Below are 20,897 nucleotides of genomic sequence, written 5' to 3'. Positions count from 1 at the left end.
TGTCCCCACAAGATGCAAGGTGCCCCCTTCTTCTGTCAACCTTTGCAGAACAGAGGCATGAAGGAGACTTCTAAACATGGTTCAGCTAAAGCAAGGAAGGAGGAGCACACTCAGCATTGGGGTTGGAATCAGCATGCACACACTAGTTCCCCCCCCCCCACAACACACACACATACACACACACTATTAGACTATGATCAGGTTGAATGCCTGTATATAGCTAATATCCAGTGCGAAATGGGTCCAGAGTTATTGCTATAGTTTCCCTTGTCCATCAAGAAACAGATCGTTTTAACGTCATCTTCATTATTTGCTTTATCAGGCAACAGCACTCATAAGGTAAGGACACACCAACCTTAGGTAACTGAAAACTTTAATTGACTGACTGGCAGCCCTGCAGATTATTGTGCCAGAAAACTGGCTGCTGCCTGAGTAGCTTATCTCTCAACTACAGGCAAGTGGACTTGGCATGTTACATGTACAAACTGCAGACACACAGACACAGACACACACAGACACACACACACACACGCACGATAAATGCAGATCCAATGGAACTCGCCCTGCCCATTGCATGCTATCTTCCTTCTGGTGATCACACAGGGTCCCTGGACATTTCACCGTCTATTGATCCCTGTGCCACCACTTTATTTCTCGCTGCCACCACCCAGGCCCTACCTGGTACAATACTGAGTCCAATCAGGGTTAAACTGGAATATAAACTTCTGTTTATTTATTGCAGTTTAACAAGCGTGTGGTTTCATAAACGGTATCGGTCCATTACAATCATGGGTTGCCTACCCAGACCTATAACTTCCGCTACCTGCTCTCACTCACTAAACCACCTCTCAGATATTTACCTGTCTTCATAGTTCCTAACTGTTCCTGACTCAGCTTATTTCGCTACACTAACTCAACCTGCGCACAGACTCTATCCCAATTCACTCCCACTCCTCCCAACTCCCAAAAAACTCCTCCCTTCGCCCCGCCCAGAACTGGTTTTATAGTCCCTCTGACTCCACCCCCTAGGTTCTGATTGGGTAACCTGTTTAACTATTTCACCTCCAGAACTCTCATATGTTAACATCACATTCCTGTTTATAGCTGCCCCCCTGGACTTTCTTTTTGCCCCATGAAGGATAGCACAAAAGCAACGGCAGGGCAAGTATCCATTTTCCTCAACCATGGAGCAAACAGTTCCAAGGACAATTTGGACAGAGAATGTGATGGGGTTGGGGAAAGAGACAAAAATACCTGCCTTCGTGGCCACAGCCCTAATCAGAACTAGGTAGTTTGTGACTTCATTTACAATTTTCTTTAAAAATGCAGGGGATCTGACCACAGGTATGACTGTGTCATATATTTTGGCCTATAAAACAGACAACATATGCTAATTGACTAACTGGGGTATGAACCAGTGTTTGAATTATTTTACCCCCATAACCTTCAGAATAGCAGCTAGGGAGTCTGTAAAAAAAGGGAGGCAACCTGCTACTACAGTCCATCATTCAAGCATTGATATGACAGATACTGCAAAAGTTAATTCATAAAAATGTAAATTATCTCTCTCTCTAGCTCTTCAGTTTCAGCAATACTGTTTTGGAGAAGCAGCCTCAGTAGGTCCAGATAAAATCAAGGGCCACTCCAGATGAGCACTGGTGATTATTTGTGCTTGTGATGGAACCAGGGCAGTTATGCACAATCCTGCTTTCAATACGGTTTGTTCCTGCAAAGGTTTTGGGATAGAATTATTGCTTCATTTCCATTTGGTTCATGTCCCATAGCTTGCTGCAGAAATCTTGTACCTGTTCACACCACAAACATTCTGGTTTTGGTTTATTGCCTTAGGTTTGCTTCGCTACAATGAAGGCAGCAATAACGTTGTACGCTGGGGAAGTATTGCAGAACAATTTATTGATTCAATATGCTGTGAACCGCTTTGAGATTTTTATTAAAAATATAAAGCGGTATAGAAATTTTTAAAATAAATAAATAAAGTAATAAAGCAGAATGATGTTTGAACGTTCTATCAAAGATCCAGTACTAAAGCACTATTATTGTGTCAGTGGAATGTTGCCGATTATACCATAAAAAACCCACCAGATTCCCCCACCAGTAATGTTCTCTTCATAGTATTTCTTTAAGTAGTAAAAGATGCAATATAGATCAACTTTACAGGCAGCAGTGGGCATTTTGATGGGGTGGGCTGCTGCTGCCTACCGGGAGCGGGAGGGGGTAGTTAGGTTGGTGTAGTGCAAATGCACTGACAGAGCCAATCTGCTGCTCCTGCTGGTACGTTTGCACTGCACCACCATCCCCTCTCCCCACTCACCGCACAAAGGAGACTCGCTCACCTGTGGGAAGGCCAGGTAAACACCTCCACCTGACCATGCCATCTGCTACTATTTGCAGGTTTTTGTAAGCGACATATCTGCTGTCTAGTTTACGTTCTCAATTTCTCTCCTCTTTCCTCATCTCGTGCTTCTTTCCTCCCATCTAGAAGCCTGCCTTCAGGCACATCTGGGAATACGGGCCACAAAAGCAACATTGCATTCAAACAATTATTGTCAATGGCTTTCTTGGAAGCCTTGCATTACTGTCCCAGAGACCCTGGGGACCACAATTCATTATTCAAAAGGTTAAAAATGTTTTATCGGATTCCATGGCAACAACTATGATTTATTTATTTTTATTCCAGAAACAGGCCTCCAAATTACATTTCTAACACCGCCCTATTTGGCATCCTGTTTCATTTACCAACCACTTAGAAAACGAAGCAAGCACAGCAATATTCCTCGCCACTTATGGTAGGACAGCAAATGTTATCATAATCCCCAGGGACATGAAACACAAGCAACTAAAGGAGGACCAAAGAAGGGAAAGCTAAGCTCGTTTTTCTTTTTGTTTTGTTTTAAGAAGGACTTTTTGTGTGCCTAGAATCAATGAACACATTAATATCAGCCCCCCTCAATTGATCAGATCAATGTTTCATATAAATACCTTTTTACAGACACCATGCTCCTCCATAGTGGTGTTCTACCCATAGCTGTTGTGAAGCCAACATGCAAAGTACCTCAGGTTAAGTACTTAATATGTTCCGGAGGTCCGTTCTTAACCTGAAACTGTTCTTAACCTGAAGCACCACTTTAGCTAATGGGGCCTCCTGCTGCCGCTGTGCTCCCGGGGCACGATTTCTGTTCTCATCCCAAAGCAAAGTTCTTAACCCGAGGTAATATTTCTGGGTTAGCGGAGTCTGTAACCTGAAGCGTATGTAACCCGAGGTACCACTGTAACATAGAAGTTGACAAAAATGATATATAATTAAAAATAGATCCAAGAACCAAGCCTATTCACAAACCTATGAGAAGTATTTACAAATCTGAATGTGTGTGTGTTTTTTTAAAATAAATATGTTACTACATTTTGCAACTGCAGAAGACCCATGGTTACACCACAGCCAGGCCACAGTACCTCAGGTTAAGTACTTAATACGTTCCGGAGGTCCGTTCTTAACCTGAAACTGTTCTTAACCTGAAGCACCACTTTAGCTAATGGGGCCTCCTGCTGCCGCTGTGCTCCCGGGGCACGATTTCTGTTCTCATCCCAAAGCAAAGTTCTTAACCCGAGGTAATATTTCTGGGTTAGCGGAGTCTGTAACCTGAAGCGTATGTAACCCGAGGTACCACTGTAACATATAAGTTGGCAAAAATGATATATAATTAAAAATAGATCCAAGAACCAAGCCTATTCACAAACCTATGAGAAGTATTTACAAATCTGAATGTGTGTGTGTGGTTTTTTTTTAATAAATAAATAAATATGTTACTACATTTTGCAACTGCAGAAGACCCATGGTTACACCACAGCCAGGCCACAGGCTGTATCTGCAAAGTGAAAAATTATTTACATAACCATCTCATTCATAACAAACATAAACTTAGAACAGCATTTGCTTCGGCAACCTGTACTCTAGGTTTCCTTAACACCTGCCGGAGTAGTTTTCACACATTTGCCAGCTAGCAAATATTTCAATTCTTTGAGAAGCAGCAAGGAAGGGTGTTTGAAAGAGTTTGTGATGTAAACTGAAATGATGAGGCTGGTTTCGCCATGGGGGGGGGGGGAGGCCCCACTCTGTTCTCCAGATAGTGGCCTGATGTCAGGGACTGGCTGGGTGAGGGGGAGTGGTGGGAGCTGCCTGCCCAAGAGCCCCTTCCCCAGGGGCACATAAAGAATGCTAATATTATTTATAGGCTTATACATTTCAGCCATTTCATTCCAACTCAACAACCAGATTTAGATTTCATCCAAAGGCTTAACAAAGAAACTCTCACGGCACTTGTACATTTTCCTTTCCCAAGGAACATTATGTACTGCACCGTATATGTTCAGGCATTTCAACAAAGAACATAAGAATCCTGCAAGATCAGATCAAAGGCTTATCTAGTACAGTGTCCTGTTTCCCACAATGGCCAAGCAGATGTTTATGGGAAACCCACAAGGAAGACACCTGCACAACAGCACTCTCCTGTTTGTGTTCCCCAGCAACTGCCTTTCATACTGGAGGTGGGACATAGCCGGAAGAAGCAGTCGCCAGCAATAGCCTTAAATCTCCGTGATTTTGCCTAATCCCCTTTTAAAGCCACCCAAAGTTGGTGGCCATCAATATATCTCATGGTAGTAAAGTCCATACAGTGGTACCTCAGGTTTCATATGCTTCAGGTTACATACGCTTCAGGTTATAGATTCTGCTAACCCAGAAATAGTACCTCGGGTTAAGAACTCTGCTTCAGGATGAGAACAGAAATCATGCTCCGGCAGCGCAGTGGCAGCAGGAGGCCCCGTTAGCTAAAGTGGTGCTTCAGGTTAAGAACAGTTTCATGTTAAGAACGGACCTCTGGAACAAATTAAGTACTTAACCCGAGGTACCACTGTAGTTTAATTATGCACAGGCCCAGATTGCATGTTGGGCCATGTAAGCTATGCTGTGCATAAAAGGTAAAGGGACCCCTGACCATTAGGTCCAGTCATGGCCGACTCTGGGGTTGCGGCACTCATCTCGCTTTATTGGCCGAGGGAGCCAGCGTACAGCTTCCGGGTCATGTGGCCAGCATGACTAACCCGCTTCTGGCGAACCAGAGCAGCGCACGGAAACGCCATTTACCTTCCCGCCAGAGCGGTACCTATTTATCTACTTGCACTTTGACATGCTTCCGAACTGCTAGGTTGGCAGGAATGCTGTGCATAGCTAAGTGTAAATGTGTAAGCGTTCAGAACCCCCCTGGAAAGATCACGTCTGCTTTGCTCCTCCTCTAGTCTTACTGGTGACTAAGCCACGATTTCCCTTACTGCTAACGTCTAAATTTGATTTCATAGATTGACTCATTCCATAAGAGAACCATAAGCTGTAGCCAAGATCTGTTCTTGGTTGACAGTGATGGTTTGTCTGTGGAAAATAAACCACAAGTCCTGATTTGAACAGAACTCTCAACTAAACCACGTCTCAGTTCTGGGTAATGAGGAAGAAGATGCAATTTTTTTCCTATGAGTACCCTCATGCTCCCATGTTCCTGCCTAGGCAAGGTTATGTACAAACTAGACAACAGTATGAAGAAGCATTGCCTTTTGTCTGTCCTGGATCTCCCAGCAGTCAACTTCATTGGATGATCCAAAGCTCTAGTATTATGAGGCAATGAGGGTTAATTTCTCCCCATCTGCTTTCTCCAGTTGAGAACATCCTCTCACTGATGGACATCCTCCCACATTGCTATATCTCCATCCCCTAAGTGTGGAGGCATCAAAACTGGTCTGATGCAATGTGTCTCACGGTGTGCCATTGACTCCAGGAAGTGGAGTGCCTGAACTACACCAGTCTAATGATATGTACAGCCGGGGGAAGACTTTGACTTTGACATCCAACTGCCAACTTCCATTATGAAGCTGTGACATAAACCAAAGCCACTCCTGAAAGCCCTGCTTAATTATGTACCAGATGCTACTACTGCTAATATCCAGAAGTCATCAGAATAGAGAGAGCTAGAGAGGAGAAGGTCTCTGACCCTACCTGTCACAGTTTATTTGAGCTGTTGGTGTGATTTAGCAAGACATATGGGCGGAAGGAGTCAGTCACATTACTCCGGATAGACAAACCTGACGTGACAGCAGAATGGAAAACCACATCCCACTTTATGACTCCCTTTCATTGTCAAAACATCTAAAGCACCAGATCTCATCTCCCTTCCCTCCCACCCGATACGTAACACAGAGTTTCGGGGAACAGACGTCCTCAGTTTACCCGCTAGCTTGGTGCCACATCACTGACATAGGGCACAACAAAGCCACTTTTGTGTCAACTTATCCCACAGAGCTACTGCAAAGGCCTTCAAGCACATAATCAGAGGCATTTGCATGACGCCTTTAACACATAATTGCTGCCATGAACCAGGGGTGTAGCCAGGGCTGGAGCAAACAGGGAATGGGTAAGGAAGTACTCACAGGGTGATGGAGGATGGTGAGGGGATGGAGGCCAATGCCACAGCATGAGGACCCATCACCGGAGCCAGAGGCACCCCTGTCTCCACAAACATGCCAGGCTCTGAGGCAAAGGGAGCACCAGGAGAGGCAAAGGTTCACAGCCCAGCAAACTAGCTGGCCAGGTGTGAGTGGTCTGTGATTCTTCAGCTGAAGGAGGCTTGGAACAGGTGAGAGTCACCTGCCTCATCAAGCCCAAATGCTGCAATCAGCAGGTAAAGCACAAAAGGAAAGTGGAGCTGCGATTCTGTGTCCGCTCAACTGTATATGACAGCAAAGTAGCAATCTAGACAGGTAGCAAATTCTACAATACGTTCAAAACTTGATTAAAGAATAAAAGATTCCCTAACAACTTTTAAAAGAGTAGAAGATTCCCTAACTATTTTTAAAGGCCTACAGAAATGTGGGCATTACAATTTTGCCATAAACCAAAACTAGAAGTGGAGAAAGGGTGGGGCGGATATACCTTTCCTTAAAGCAAAGCATAAGTCTGCTGAGTCCTGGGTTGTTCTATTGGAGCAAGGAGAGCTATGGGAAAGTCTGGGGTTTAAATAATAATCCTAGCTAATCCCTCCTAGTAGGGAAAGGAGGGGTTTAAGATGAGAGAACTCAGAGTTCCTGCCCATTTCTCACCTTGCCCGTCCTAAAGAGAAAAGGACTGAAAACTGGCCACCCTGTTTGCTTAATGAAAGGGTGAAAGACTTGTGATAGTGAGTGGATTAACTGAACCAGGCCATCTCCTCCTGCTGCTGCTGTTGTTGTTGTTTAGTCGTTTAGTCATGTCCGACTCTTCATGACCCCATGGACCAGAGCACGCCAGGCACTCCTGTCTTCCACTGCCTCCTGCAATTTGGTCAAATTCATGCTGGTAGCTTCAAGAACACTATCCAACCATCTCGTCTTCTGTCGTCCCCTTCTCCTTGTGCCCTCCATCTTTCCCAACATCAGGGTCTTTTCCAGGGAGTCTTCTCTTCTCATGAGGTGGCCAAAGTATTGGAGCCTCAGCTTCAGGATCCGTCCTTCCAATGAGTACTCAGGGCTGATTTCCTTCAGAATGGATAGGTTTGATCTTCTTGCAGTCCATGGGACTCTCAAGAGTCTCCTCCAGCACCATAATTCAAAAGCATCATTTCTTCGGCGATCAGCCTTCTTTATGGTCCAGCTCTCACTTCCATACATCACTACTGGGAAAACCATAGCTTTAACTATACGGATCTTTGTTGGCAAGGTGATGTCTCTGCTTTTTAAGATGCTGTGTAGGTTGGTCATTGCTTTTGTCCTCCTGCTATTTGCCCTCAAATCACCCTACCATTGTGCGGATGGCTCCCATTAAGGAGTTGAGTATCCTGTACTTAGCAACTAATCTTTAGGTCAGATGTGGGTGAACTCAGGATATGCCTGAGTGGCTTTCAGGAGACTAGAAGTTCCAGGGTCACCAAAGTTCATCATGGAGGTCCTCCTGTCATATTGGGAGTTATGTCACTCTTACACTCATGCCACAATCTACAAAGGTAAACCATATCATAAGTTCAGATTCACACAGACCTCTTCACACATGCTGGATGCCTCATGCCAGAGTCATGTCATATATATATCAGACACACACACTTGGGAAATGGTACTTACAAGAATAAAAAAAAACATTTCTGCCTTGCTTTCCTCAAGACACGACTGCTGCAATCTGTTTTATTATCGACAGATACCCTGCGTTTGAACTATAAGCCACCTTTTGGATTCATTTTCATTTAACCTTCCCAGGACCAGCATTAATCTCAAAGCAAAGATTAACTGAAAAGTCTTCATTAAACTGAACAGCACAATAAGAAACAAAATGAGACTGTTTCCACGTACTGTAATAAGAATGAAAAATAAGATGGCAGTTTATCCTCAGTCAACATAAATATCATGCCCAAAACAGCTCTACCTATAGCAGATTTCCAAACATGATAGAAGCAAGGACTAATATACAGTATGACTCAAAACGAGAAGCAAAGCTACAGGGAACCAGGCAGAGGGCCTTCTCGGTAGTGGCGCCTGCCCTGTGGAACGCCCTCCCATCGGATGTCAAAGCGATAAATAACTACCTGACATTCAGAAGACATCTTAAGGCAGCCCTGTTCAGGGAAGTTTTTAATCTGTGATATTTTAGTGTATTTTTGGTTTTCTATGGAAGCCGCCCAGAGTGGCTGGGGAAACCCAGCCAGATGGGCGGGGTACAAATAATAAATTATTATTATTATTATTATAAAACTGACGTTAACTGACTGTGTATATCACCGTAATTATTCTTGATCCCCACCTGTATCAACCCTTTTTGTTTCTGTCTCACTGTAAGCATGAAGAATTTGTGACCCAGCAGCCTGAATGCAGCTCACACTATTGTTTTTGCAGTCCTCAAAGTCATAAAACAAGGAGGTTTATTGATACACTGTTGGACCATCAAGCATGTCTGGTGGTCTCAAGTTGGTGAAGCTGCCTAGTAAGAATGGCAGGTTTTATATAGGATAATCTTACCTGCCACTATTCAGATATGGTGTTTGGCATCTTAATGACCCCACCTCCATGCTAATTCTTATGAGGGTAAATTGACCCCTTTATGGAGAATACTTGGCCCATGAAGCATTGCAGTTTGGGGAAAGCAGTTTAAAAGCAGTTGATCCAGATTCTTCTTCTCTCACTGAACTCAGTAATTATTATGGTGGAAAAGTCAGTATTGTTAAAACTTTAGGGAAGTTAGGCTTCAGAAAAAATACTGATACTTTCAGCTTCAGCTTCTACAGAAAGTAGAAGGCATTGCAGCACACCAAGCAAAACCGGGAACATCAGCCTGATATTTTGCACACATATACACGCCTCAGCAATATCTAACGGAGCAAGGGATATGCAACTCTATTTGCTCTCACTGTCATCAAGCCTTAAGTGAACCTGTGATGTCATCATATCCATTATGTGATCCCTGACTGGCTGGGGTCATTCACGGTGAGATAACAGCAGCGTCAGCAACAAAAAAAGTCAATTCAGTGGCAGCAAACAGTTTCAAACATCCACAAGAAAATGTAGAATTACACTTGGTTTCCATTGTGTTTAGCACCCGTCAAAAGCAGCTTCCTTGAAAGCAGAACTCTTGCACCGAAAATCTTCTTGAAATTGAAAGTGCAGCGCAGACCTAAGTCCGATGTGCATGACATTTTGGGTCCATGTATTCTATCCTTAGCAGCAGTGTTCTATGTGAGCACATTAAACATTTCTGTATGATGCAGCAGGCAAAAGGGGGCCAAGTACTAATTTCTCTTTTTAAAAAGCATTCACATTATAGGGGTTTGTTATTATTGGACTTATTATTCTTAACAACGTTGCTGTTAAAATAAGTTGCTATTTCTTTTCCTATGAAATTTGCCAAGCACATTGCTGGAATGCATTTGTTACTAATGGCACTCTCTGTAACATTTGCTTTGACCTAATTGTGGTGTCTGGCCCGAAAAGTTGACACGTTACATGGAACCGGTACAAATATTCAGAGAGGATGCGATGTGAAAAAGCACCAGCGAACAGTCCCTAGTCCTTTGACAAATGAGAAGACTGCAGTTTTTCCTCTGTTCCCATGTTATTGAGCTATTTAAAAACTCTTAACCCTAACAACAGAATGTGAGCAATTAAAACAGACAGCTGAAAATACTAACATTGTGATCATGCCTTACAACTGTTTCAATTCACATCAAGTCTGAGGCTCTTGTGCAGCTCAGACTTACGCATGTTTGCTCATACTGTGCTCTGGATTCAACCCAATTTACTCCCTAGTAAACAAGTGGAGGATTGCAGCCCAAGCAGACACCATGTTCTAGAATCTAGTGTCAGAACTGAAGCCTTAATGCACAGTGGGCACTAAAGAAGATTTACACAGAGAGGATGGAATTAAATCAAAGATTAGTATGACTAGGGCCTGTTTCATGCAATGTATACATGGAATCGGTGTGTGCGTGCGTGCGCAGGGAGTGGTGCCCACGGCATTCAGCATGGATGATGAAGTCCACACACAACATGTGGAGGGCACAAACTTCATGGCACTCAGTAGTTGGTTCAGCACCCAAAACTGCCATGGACTTATCTACAGACTCCAAAAAAGGGAAATGCAGTATTTAACAGTTCAGACCACAAACCAGAAAGACCCTTGGCAACCAGAAGAGGATGTGAAATATGCTGACTGACTCCAGCTACAAAAGCTGAGGCTGCTGAAAAAGCCAGAGCCAATCTTGGCTGTGAGTCCTGGCACGCCTTTCCCCACTAGTCCTGGAGGGCAGGGCCTTGACTGACTCCAGCTATAAAAGCTGAGGTGGCTGAAAAAAAACTCTTGGGCTGGGGTATTGCTGGTGGGGGAGGGTTACTGCTGTTATTGATACTACTTTTGGGTATTTTTATTTTATTTTATTTTATATCTTATTATGATTTATGTGGAAATTGTTCAGTTTGGTTGTGTACTTTTGATGCTTTATTTATTGCTCATGATTGATTTCATTATGTTTGTAATTATGTGTTTTTTCATGTTGTAAGCAGTCTTGAGCATGATTTTGGCTATGAAGAGGCAGCATTCAAATAAAACTATATATATATCTTTGCTCTCTCTCAGAACCTCTGTTTTGCACATCTTATGAAACCCATGTAACTAGCTAAGCTAGATTGACTTTTTGATTTCAAGCCTACGTGTGTGATTTTGTACCTTCCCTTTTCTTCTCCCTTCCCCATACCCCAAACAAGCATCTCCTTTATACTTGGGCATTTGGTTTCGTTGCCTTAAAAGGGAAGCTGCCACAAAAGGCTGCACAGTTGTTAGAGCTACCCCTTTGTGTTCTAAGGATATTTCACAAGATTTGCTAGAGCTAGGCTGAAGGGAGGTGTCCTTGTAATAAAGCTGAGAAACTCCTCAAGCTGTGGGATAGCCTATATAGGGAGGGGAAACTTCCAGCTCACTGGCTATTTTTAGGCCTGCCAGGGTGTCCAATTTGGCTGGTGATGTTAGCTTTGGGCATGGACTCATTGCACCCTGTTTCAAGCAGAAGGGTGATCTCGATTGGCTGAGATGCATGAGAAAGCTGTCTTGCACACCCTGAACCTGCTCAGTTTCAAAAGGAAGGGAGGGGAAACACCCCTTTAGCAGTGCTTTGCTGCCTGCTACCAGTTTTGAATGGGACGCGGGTGGCGCTGTGGGTTAAACCACAGAGCCTAGGACTTGTCGATCAGAAGGTCGGTGGTTCGAATCCCCACGACGGGGTGAGCTCCCATTGCTCGGTCCCTGCTCCTGCCCACCTAGCAGTTTGAAAGCACGTCAAAGTGCAAGTAGATAAATAGGTACCGCTCCGGCAGAAGGTAAACGGTGTTTCTGTGTGCTGCTCTGGTTCGCCAGAAGCGGCTTAGTCATGCTGGCCACATGACCCGGAAGCTGTATGCCGGCTCCCTCAGCCAATAAAGCGAGATGAGCGCCGCAACCCCAGAGTTGGCCACGACTGGACCTAATGGTCAGGAGTCCCTTTACCTTTACTTCACCAGTTTTGAAGTCCCAACTCTGGGACTTCAAAGTACCAACCCCCCTAATGTCATTTGTGACATCAATTGATTGACAGGGTGGCTGGCCCTGCTCACCTGTCAAATTTGGCTTATGTGATAGATCTTTATAAGGATCTAGCTCATGAAGCTGAAATGTTTCCCCACCCCTGGTATGGGGTGTATTAAGATGTGCTTCCTGACTAGGGGCAGCCTATGGTAAGTCTTTTTTGGGGGGAACCACTTATACAAAAAGCACCTTCCAACAGGAAAAGTCTCCTTCATTCTTGGTCCCACTTGCACTCCACCAATCTGCTTGATCTTATGCTGCCATCTTACAAAAAAAGAGTGCCAATTGACCAGAAGAAAAAAGCCTACCCTCTTCTCATGCTTTTGAAGTTGCAGAAATCAGCAAGTTAGGTTTTTCTTCATGGCATATAAATAAACATCAGTCTCCAACAAAAAGCTATTCATTTTTTGCATTTATATTCCACCTCCCTCCAAGGAATTCAATGTTATCTACATGGTTCTCCAACCAGCCCTTAAACTCAGAACACCTTCCTCATCCAGTGAAATTCATGGTGGAGTCAGGATTTGAACATGGGTCTTACCAGTGCAAGTGTCTCACTCTAAACCGGCCTTTCGCAAATTGGTGCCTTTCATATTTTTGCTTTACAAATCCAGTCAGGCTCAACCAGTATGGCCAATGGCCACAGATGATGGGAGTTGTAGTCAAAAACAAATGGGGAACACCAAGTTGGAGAAGGCTGCTCTAACCACTACACCACACTAATTCACCAGCTAGACACGGACTGAAGGAGTCTTATGTGGTCTCTAGCTATTTAGAAACTCAGAAGAACCAGGACTCTTCTAATCAACCAGTATTTATTACCTTAACCCTAAACATAGTGGGTCAACCAATGTTCAATCACTGACCGTGCTAACCATGTAACTATGCTCTACCAAAGTCATTATCGCCAAGTGGCCACAACCAGCTCAGTTTTTCTGCCTTCACCCACCTACATGGAGAACCTCCAAGATTCCCACAACTCCCTACTCATACAGGAACCCAAAAGTAAAGGCTTCCAGTCCTATCATTTGCCAGCACCCGTCAACAGTTCAGATGGCCACAGAGATGTCGTGACCACATTTGAAGCATACTGTGAACCTCTGTGAGCTGCTGGGACTTGCTTACCTGCACAAGTTTCCCCATCGTAGGTTTCACACACCCACTCATGACATTCGCAGAGGGGCCCATAGTATTTGCCTGGCTCGGTCACTTGGCAGATGCAGACCCCACAGTCACACTGGCCTCTGCCACTGCAGAGTTTTCCACCAGGGATTCGACACCTGCGCTCTGACTCGGTCAGGGACAGTCGGCAAGGCGAGGTCCTTCCCCAACCATTCCTGCAGGGAATTAAGAAGACAACCAGTTGTAAAAAAAAATCAAAATCACACAAATGATGTAGAAACTTGTGCTGCTGGGTTGTACTCATTCGGCAATCAGCCCACAGATTATTTTGGAATTAAACTTGGTGGGGAACCAATTTCTGGGTTTTAAGAAAAACATTTATTTTGGGTTCCAAATAAAAATGGGACTAAGTGGCTAGATATTAAAATCTGTTAAACCACACACTAACATTGACTTGTGGCTCGAAAATTCACACCAGTATGGTAGATGTGTGCTTTTTCTTGAAACAGAACCCAGTGCTCTTTCAGTAATGCTTGCATTCAGGAACAACTTTGTTTCTGCATTTCGAATGAAGAAGAAAAACACTTTGCTAGACAGAATTTATTTATTGCATGTGCATGCTGGCCTTGCTCTAGGCACTTGGGAAAGGTTATCCTTAATTTGACCATGTAACAATCCTCTAAAGGTAAAGGTAAAGGGACCCCTGACCATTAGGTCCAGTCGTGGCAGACTCTGGGGTTGCAGCGCTCATCTCGCTTTATTGGCCAAGGGAGCCGGCGTACAGCTTCCGGGTCATGTGGCCAGCATGACTAAGCTGCTTCTGGCGAACCAGAGCAGCGCACGGAAACACCGTTTACCTTCCCGCCGGAGCGGTACCTATTTATCTACTTGCACTTGGACGTGCTCTCGAACTGCTAGGTTGGCAGGAGCAGGGACCGAGCAACGGGAGCTCACCCCGTCGCGGGGATTCAAACCGCCGACCTTCTGATCAGCAAGTCCTAGGCTCTGTGGTTTAACCCACAGCGCCAGCTGCATCCCAACAATCCTCTAAGGAAGCATAAACTGAGACTGTCCCAAGATTACCCACAGCGAGCATCGTAACCGAGTGGGGATTCATCCACAATCTTATTTTATAGTTGCCAGGCAGGTTCACACTCCCCAAGCCCTCTATGCAAAGGTAACACCAGCTACATGAAGAAAAGCTAGTGTGAATCAAGATATTTGGGTGGGGAGTCAGCTGCTGTCTCTGTTATCCTGGAATACAGCAACAACAAGGAAATGTGTGCTGCCTTCCTATGATAGTAGCTTTGTTCATGCCCCTATTCTTTCCTTCGGCATTTGTGTGCAAGAAGGGTTGGGCATCGTGAACTGTCCCTTGGGCAAATCACTATCAGCCACACACAACTTACACTTGAATTACTCTGTTTTCCTGCTCCAACCACAAATAGGAATAACAGTACCTTTCCTCTTGGGGGTGCTGTGAAGATGCAAAGAAGAGTTGGAAAGGTTGGTACTTGCACTGACTCATAGGAATGTGGTCTATATAACTGAATACCGAAGTAAACCTGAGAACCTAGCAAATACTTTCATGCAGGTTGCCCAGCAAGGTGTCCTGTGTCATCTCTATTTTTGACAGTACATTAATGTTCTGGATGGGAAGATGGTTCCCGCCCCCCCCAGAAAAAGGTACTGAATCATATTGAGGAGCTTATTATTTTAATTCATCCATTCCCTCCCCATCTTTGCCAGCCTTCCCAATCAGAATGCCCCAAAATTATTGCTGCTGGGATTCTACCCAACGGGTGACATGACCCATATATATGCCCCATCAGAATGTTAGTATTTACTTTATTCATTTGAAAAAAAATTAAAGCCATATTTCAGGCAGTTTACATAAAGGCATAAAACTATAGAACTGTTTCAGTAATGTAACATGGCACACATTTCTTTCCTTGTTGGTTTCCTTTTAAACCTCCGGATATCAAATTGCACGGAATGACCAACACCTTGTGACCAGCCTAATACCAAATCTTTACTTGTTCCATTTTAAAGCAATAGCTCAACAGTATATTATTTACTCAAGAAGGAAAGAAGAGCATCCAAAGAGACTCCTGGATTATTATTTTTTAAAGAAGTATGGAGTTAAATATTTTATTTATTACGGCAAAGCATAGAATTGTAGAGTTGGAAGGTACCCCAAGGGTCATCTATTCCAACCCCCTGCGATGCAGCAATCCTTTGCCCAAGGTAAGGCTCAAACCCAGAACCCTGAGATTAAGAGTCTCATGCTCTACCAACTGAGCTATCTCAAATGATGTCCAAAGTGGAATGCAGCAGGGCTCAAATACAAGCTGACAAGATGCAAATCCCAGGCAATGGAATTTGCAAGACTTTATACCCCTATTGCTATGCATCTTAATCTGAATTTATAGCCACTGTGGGAATTTATAGCCATTGTGCCTTTTCTCCTCCTTATTAGTTTTCCTAGGATACGAGCAAAATTAGTCCAGGATGCTAGATCTAGATTCCTGCAAAGGAGCATGAATAGGGGTGACACCGGCATGCTACAAATTAATACAGTTTGACCAGCAAATATATGAAGCCCAGAAAAAAACAAAGTCAGTAAATCGCAGGAAGCTCTAACGTGTGCTCATCAGGATAATGCTCAAAAGAGACAACACATTTTTGCCTAACCCATCTGATCTGGGATATCTTATGTATCTTCTGAAGCTCAAATGTGGATGTCAAAACGCAAATTACAGCTACAGCTCTGCTTCTGCACTCAGATATGCTGTTGATCTTTTGCTCAAATTTTACAAAGAGTCGAGCGGCAGGTTGGAGGGGGGGAAGGGAGGGAGAGGGAGAGAAATACCTCTTTAAGGCTTCTTCCTTGCAACTTGTTGCCTGGCCCCTAAAAGCTAATTGCTGGAAAAACAACAACAACAGAGCTTAAAATCCTAGCTTACCGCAGGGACAAGGAGAAACTTTGCGAAATAACAGGCAGCAGGACGAAGAGTGAAGACATGAATAGAAACGACACCAAGCTGAGAAGCCCCTGAGTATGCATGCTTAGATCCCAGGGAAGCAGTAAATGAAGAGTTCTCCAGCGGAGTCCGAAACACGGACAGACCCAGAAGGTTTGCAGAGTTCCGAGCTGGCCAGAACTGGCTCCTTCCTCCTGTGCTCCACCAAGTGCCTTTGATTAGCTGCCTGGAAGCTGGATTTGGGCAGCATTCTGGAAGGAAAGGCCAGTGCCAAACCCCAAAGTTTACAGTCTAGGCAGGGAAGTAATTAGAAACAGTTGTACGGCCAGATGGTTTATTTTGACATAATAAAGTATCCTGTTCACAGTTTCGAGCAAACGGTCTTGTTCTCGAAAGAGAGGCACCCTAAGTATTTGGGGGGAAAGTAAGCTTGAGTGAGCTTTGATTAATGGAAGTTTTTGAGATAATCACACCAAAAGTAACTGGGGAGAAATGTGTGCTTGTCAGGCTTGGCAGAAAACGCTCACATTATTTTCCGACTGTATCCAAGAGTGTAATGTTAGAGTTCAGGTGAATGCTTTAAATTCTTCAGGCTGGCTAGAATGAAACTGGTCTGTTCCCTTCCCCCCTTCCTTATTAGTGTGCAAAAACTAGCAGGAAGACTGTCAAGGTCATCAAACTGACAGCAACTCCACTGTCAAAACATTCATCCATCCACTCAAGGTTAAGGGAGTTCGGTAGGTTTTTCACATTATGCAGCAACAAACCCACTTGACTGGGAACTGTAGGCAGTGATGTTTCTAGGTTTGGTGTGCTGATTTGCAAACGTGTGTTTGTTGCGTTCATGTTTTACATTTTTTCCAAGGAAGGGGCTGAGCTGTAAAACAAAACAAAACAAATTTGAAGCGGAATGTGATCCAGATTGTGCATTTGCTGGTGTGGGAATGACTGTGAAACACTGAGGTCACTGTCAGATCAGGCAAGGCCAACAGCAAGTCAGAGCTGAGGAGCAAACTAGATCATATGCCAAATACAGGTCTTGCCAAACTATCATTTGAGCAGGCAAACCATGCTTTAGAGTTGCCTATCTGCTCTAATTATCCATCCTCTCACTATTCATTTTCATTAGTTCGATTAAATTTCCACAAGGCAGCAGTCTCTCCAGGCAGAAAAATAGCTTCAACTTTGGCCTGTCAAGTCAGATATCACATTGAAACCATCATTTATTGAAGAAGGTTTACAACAGCACTATGGTTAACTTAAACAATGGTTTGCAAACCTACCTCAAAGTTTTGTTTTTAACGTATGATCGCAAACTATGGTCTGCCAATTTAGACACCACACCAAAACATTATTAAAGTTCCTCATTAATCATACTTTGTAATGGTATCTGAATAAAGCCTAGCTCAGTCTGGACTTTGCAGCCTCAGATGCCAGCATTAGATAATCAAAATCTATTAATGTGACACCAAAACTGCATTGCCTTGAAGTATTAAGCAGTCTTTTAAAAATGTACCAGTCATTAAACAACAGCTGTCCATTACTAATATTATATGCCGGGTGAGAAAACATTACAGATGTTAGTCTTGGATCTGTTCCTCAGAGAACTGTAACACTTTCAGTATGTTTAAAAATAACTATATGCTGGATAGCAAACTTGGTGAACTCAGAGGGACAGCCTTTATAACCAAGATTATTGCTGTTGTTTAAAAAGTCCTGATCACTACCAATGGCCATATTAGAACTCTTGTTAATAAGAACATGAGAAGAGCTTGCTGGATCAGGCCAGTAGCCCATGTAGTTCAGCATCCTGTTCTTACAGTGGCCAACCAGATGCCTATGGAAAACTCACAAGCAGAATTCAAGTACTAGAGCACTCTCCCCTCTGGTGGTTTCCAGAAACTGGTGAAACTGGTACTGCAGGAAGAGAGCCAGTGTGGTGTAGTGGTTAAGAAGAAGAAGAGTTTGGATTTGATATCCCGCCTTTCACTCCCCTTCAGGAGTCTCAAAGCGGCTAACATTCTCCTTTCCCTTCCTCCCCCACAACAAACACTCTGTGAGGTGAGTGGGGCTGAGACTTCAAAGAAGTGTGACTGGCCCAAGGTCACCCAGCAGCTGCATGTGGAGGAGCAGGGAATCGAACCCGGTTCACCAGATTACGAGTCTACCGCTCTTAACCACCACACCACACTGGCTCTCATTAAGAGTGGTGGACTCGTAATCGGGGGAACCGGGTTCGCGTCTCTGCTCCTCTGCTCCTCCACATGCAGCTGCTGAGTGACCTTGGGCCAGTCACACTTCTTTGAAGTCTCTCAGCCCCACTCACCTCACAGAGTGTTTGTTGTGGGGGAGGAAGGGAAAGGAGAATGTTAGCCGCTTTGAGACTCCCTCAGGTAGTGATAAAGCGGGATTTCAAATCCAAACTCTTCTTCTTCTACTACTTTAGCTTTTCCTGAACATTTGGCTTCATTGCATGTCAACAAGTTTTGGTGTTAGGAGAGAGTGAGGTAAGGGATTATTTACAAGCCTCCCCAAACAGCCAAAACAAAGAGGGGTACATGCAAAATCATTTTCTTCCACACAATGGCTTCACCCCCATCGTTCAGCCCGAAAACTGAGGTCTAGCTCCAAGGGCCTTCTGGCAGTTCCCTCACTGCGATAAGTGAGGTTACAGGGAACCAGGAAAAGGGCCTTCTTGGTAGTGGCGCCCACCTTGTGGAACTCCCTCCCATCAGATGTCAAGGAAATAAACAACTATCTGACTTTTAGAAGACATCTGAAGACAACCCTGTTTAAGGAAGTTTTTAATGTTTGATATTTTACTGTGTTTTAAATATTCTGTTGGGAGCCACCCAGAGTGGCTGGGGAAACCCAGCCAGATGGGTGGGGTATAAATAAACAATGATAATTATTATTATTATAAAAAGTTTATTGCACTCATATCTTTGAGGAAGGACTGCAGCTCAGCGGTAGAGCATCTGCTATGAATGCAGGTCCCAGATTCAATCTCTAGGATGTTCGGGTGGAGCTTGGAAATATTCCTTGATTGAAACTCTTGAGAACCACCGCCAGTCAGAGGAGACAAGACTGATCTAGAATGGATCCGTGTTCTGACTCAGTATAAGACAGCTTCCTATGTTCCTATCTTATGAAGGGTTTGAAAAATACTCAGAGTTGAGAGTGGATTTCATGCTCTTTATTCAGCTCATAGTGGTGAGGAGGAATGAATGTCCCCTCAAATATAATGTAAATATACATTATTTACACAATGGGCTGTACGTGATTGGCTAATTCCGGAATTCTCCTGTAGGCCAATCAGGTTGTGGATTCATTTCCATCTGGAGCTGGATTGGGTGGCTCCTGCAGACCAATCATACTGCTGCATTGTTCTAGGACCAATCAGACTGCTGCATTCTGAATCCTATTGTTCTAGGACCAATCAGACTGCTGCATTTTGGATCCTATTTAACTCAGTACATAACAGGGTTCAACTGGCATTCAAATTGTGGACAGACACAAGATAGGAGAGAATCACTGGGAATTGTCCCTTAGGATGCACTAACCCATGGGTGTCAAACACAAGGCCCGCGGGCCAAATCCGGCCCGCCAGACCTCGTCATGTGGCCCGTGTAGCCGCCGCCGGCCGCCAGCCTTCACCTTTTATTCTCGCTTCTTCTTTTTTTGACACAAGAAAGCCGCCTCTTCAGCGCATGCACGGCAGCCTACAAGCCAGAGAACGTCTGCCCTCTAGCGGCGCCGGCCGTTCTACACAGGAAACCTCCACTTGTTTTTATATCGGCCCCCGATGAATTTATATGAATTTTATATCGGCCCCCGATGAATTTGAGTTTGACACCCCTGCACTAACCCAACAAACCTTTCAGACCTAAGCAATTCATGTGATGAAAAAAATAAAGAGCTGAGCCAGCTTAGCCAAGCGGTTACTTTGGAATAATCTTTGCAGATTCACCAATTGCCTAACGGCAGTTTGATAGCCAACAGGTGCTGTCTGGCTTTCTTTAAAATAAAATAAAATAAAAAAGAGCTGTGCATACTGAATTTAGTCCCAGAAGCAGTAAAGGATGCCCTAAACTCTATGTTTTGTTTACAGCAATTTCGTAGTTTCAGAAGGGCAAGGTTTCAGAAAGCCATCCATTTTAATACACTTGAAGTTTTGTTACTGGGTCTCTTTGCATTACATGGTTTGTTTGATGATCTGAAAGAAACTTTACAGATCTAGGGCATGATCCAGTCAAAGCGAAACACTCTTCAATCCCACTGATGTAAATGACAGATGCTTGCGCACTTTGATCCCAAAGCAAGACCAGATGCAAATGAATGCATCTTGTCACCTGCTTTGAATTGTAATGGTCACTGAGTTCCCAGTGTAAGGGGGATATATATATATATAGCAAAATAAATACAGCTCTTGTCAAGTGCAAGTGCAAATATACCTCTTTGCGATGATGAATTATATTAGCTGATGTAATATTGTGTAAATTAACACTTTTCATCACTATGACTATTATTATTCCTCCTCCTTGAAGCCAGTGTCACTTCAGCTGTGGCCTTGCACAAACTCGCATTGACTGGTATAGAATTAAGATTTTGCTGTTGAGTTTCACTATCCAGCTGTCAGTTCTCATAAGGAGATGGTC

At 43.9% G+C, this 20,897-nt stretch overlaps 1 protein-coding gene across 1 annotated transcript in view; it reads right to left on the bottom strand.

Moving 5' to 3' along the window:
- The window catches only part of ITGBL1 (integrin subunit beta like 1), a 136,555-nt gene extending 120,060 nt beyond the window's left edge, over positions 1-16,495 (bottom strand). Inside the window, exons 1-2 of the mRNA XM_083610793.1 lie at positions 16,222-16,495; positions 13,259-13,470 (exon numbers count right to left, since the gene is read on the bottom strand). Coding sequence (XP_083466919.1) covers positions 13,259-13,470; positions 16,222-16,322 — 313 coding nt within the window. The 5' untranslated portion in view covers positions 16,323-16,495. The remainder of the gene's footprint in view (positions 1-13,258; positions 13,471-16,221) is intronic.
- Between the last annotated feature and the right edge of the window lie 4,402 nt (positions 16,496-20,897).

This window comes from Podarcis filfolensis (genome assembly GCF_964270895.1).
Source record: "Podarcis filfolensis genome assembly, chromosome: 4".
Classification (NCBI taxonomy): Eukaryota; Metazoa; Chordata; class Lepidosauria; order Squamata; family Lacertidae; genus Podarcis; species Podarcis filfolensis.
Note: the sequence above shows the minus strand (reverse complement) of the source record. Positions and strands in the feature narration are given on the sequence as shown.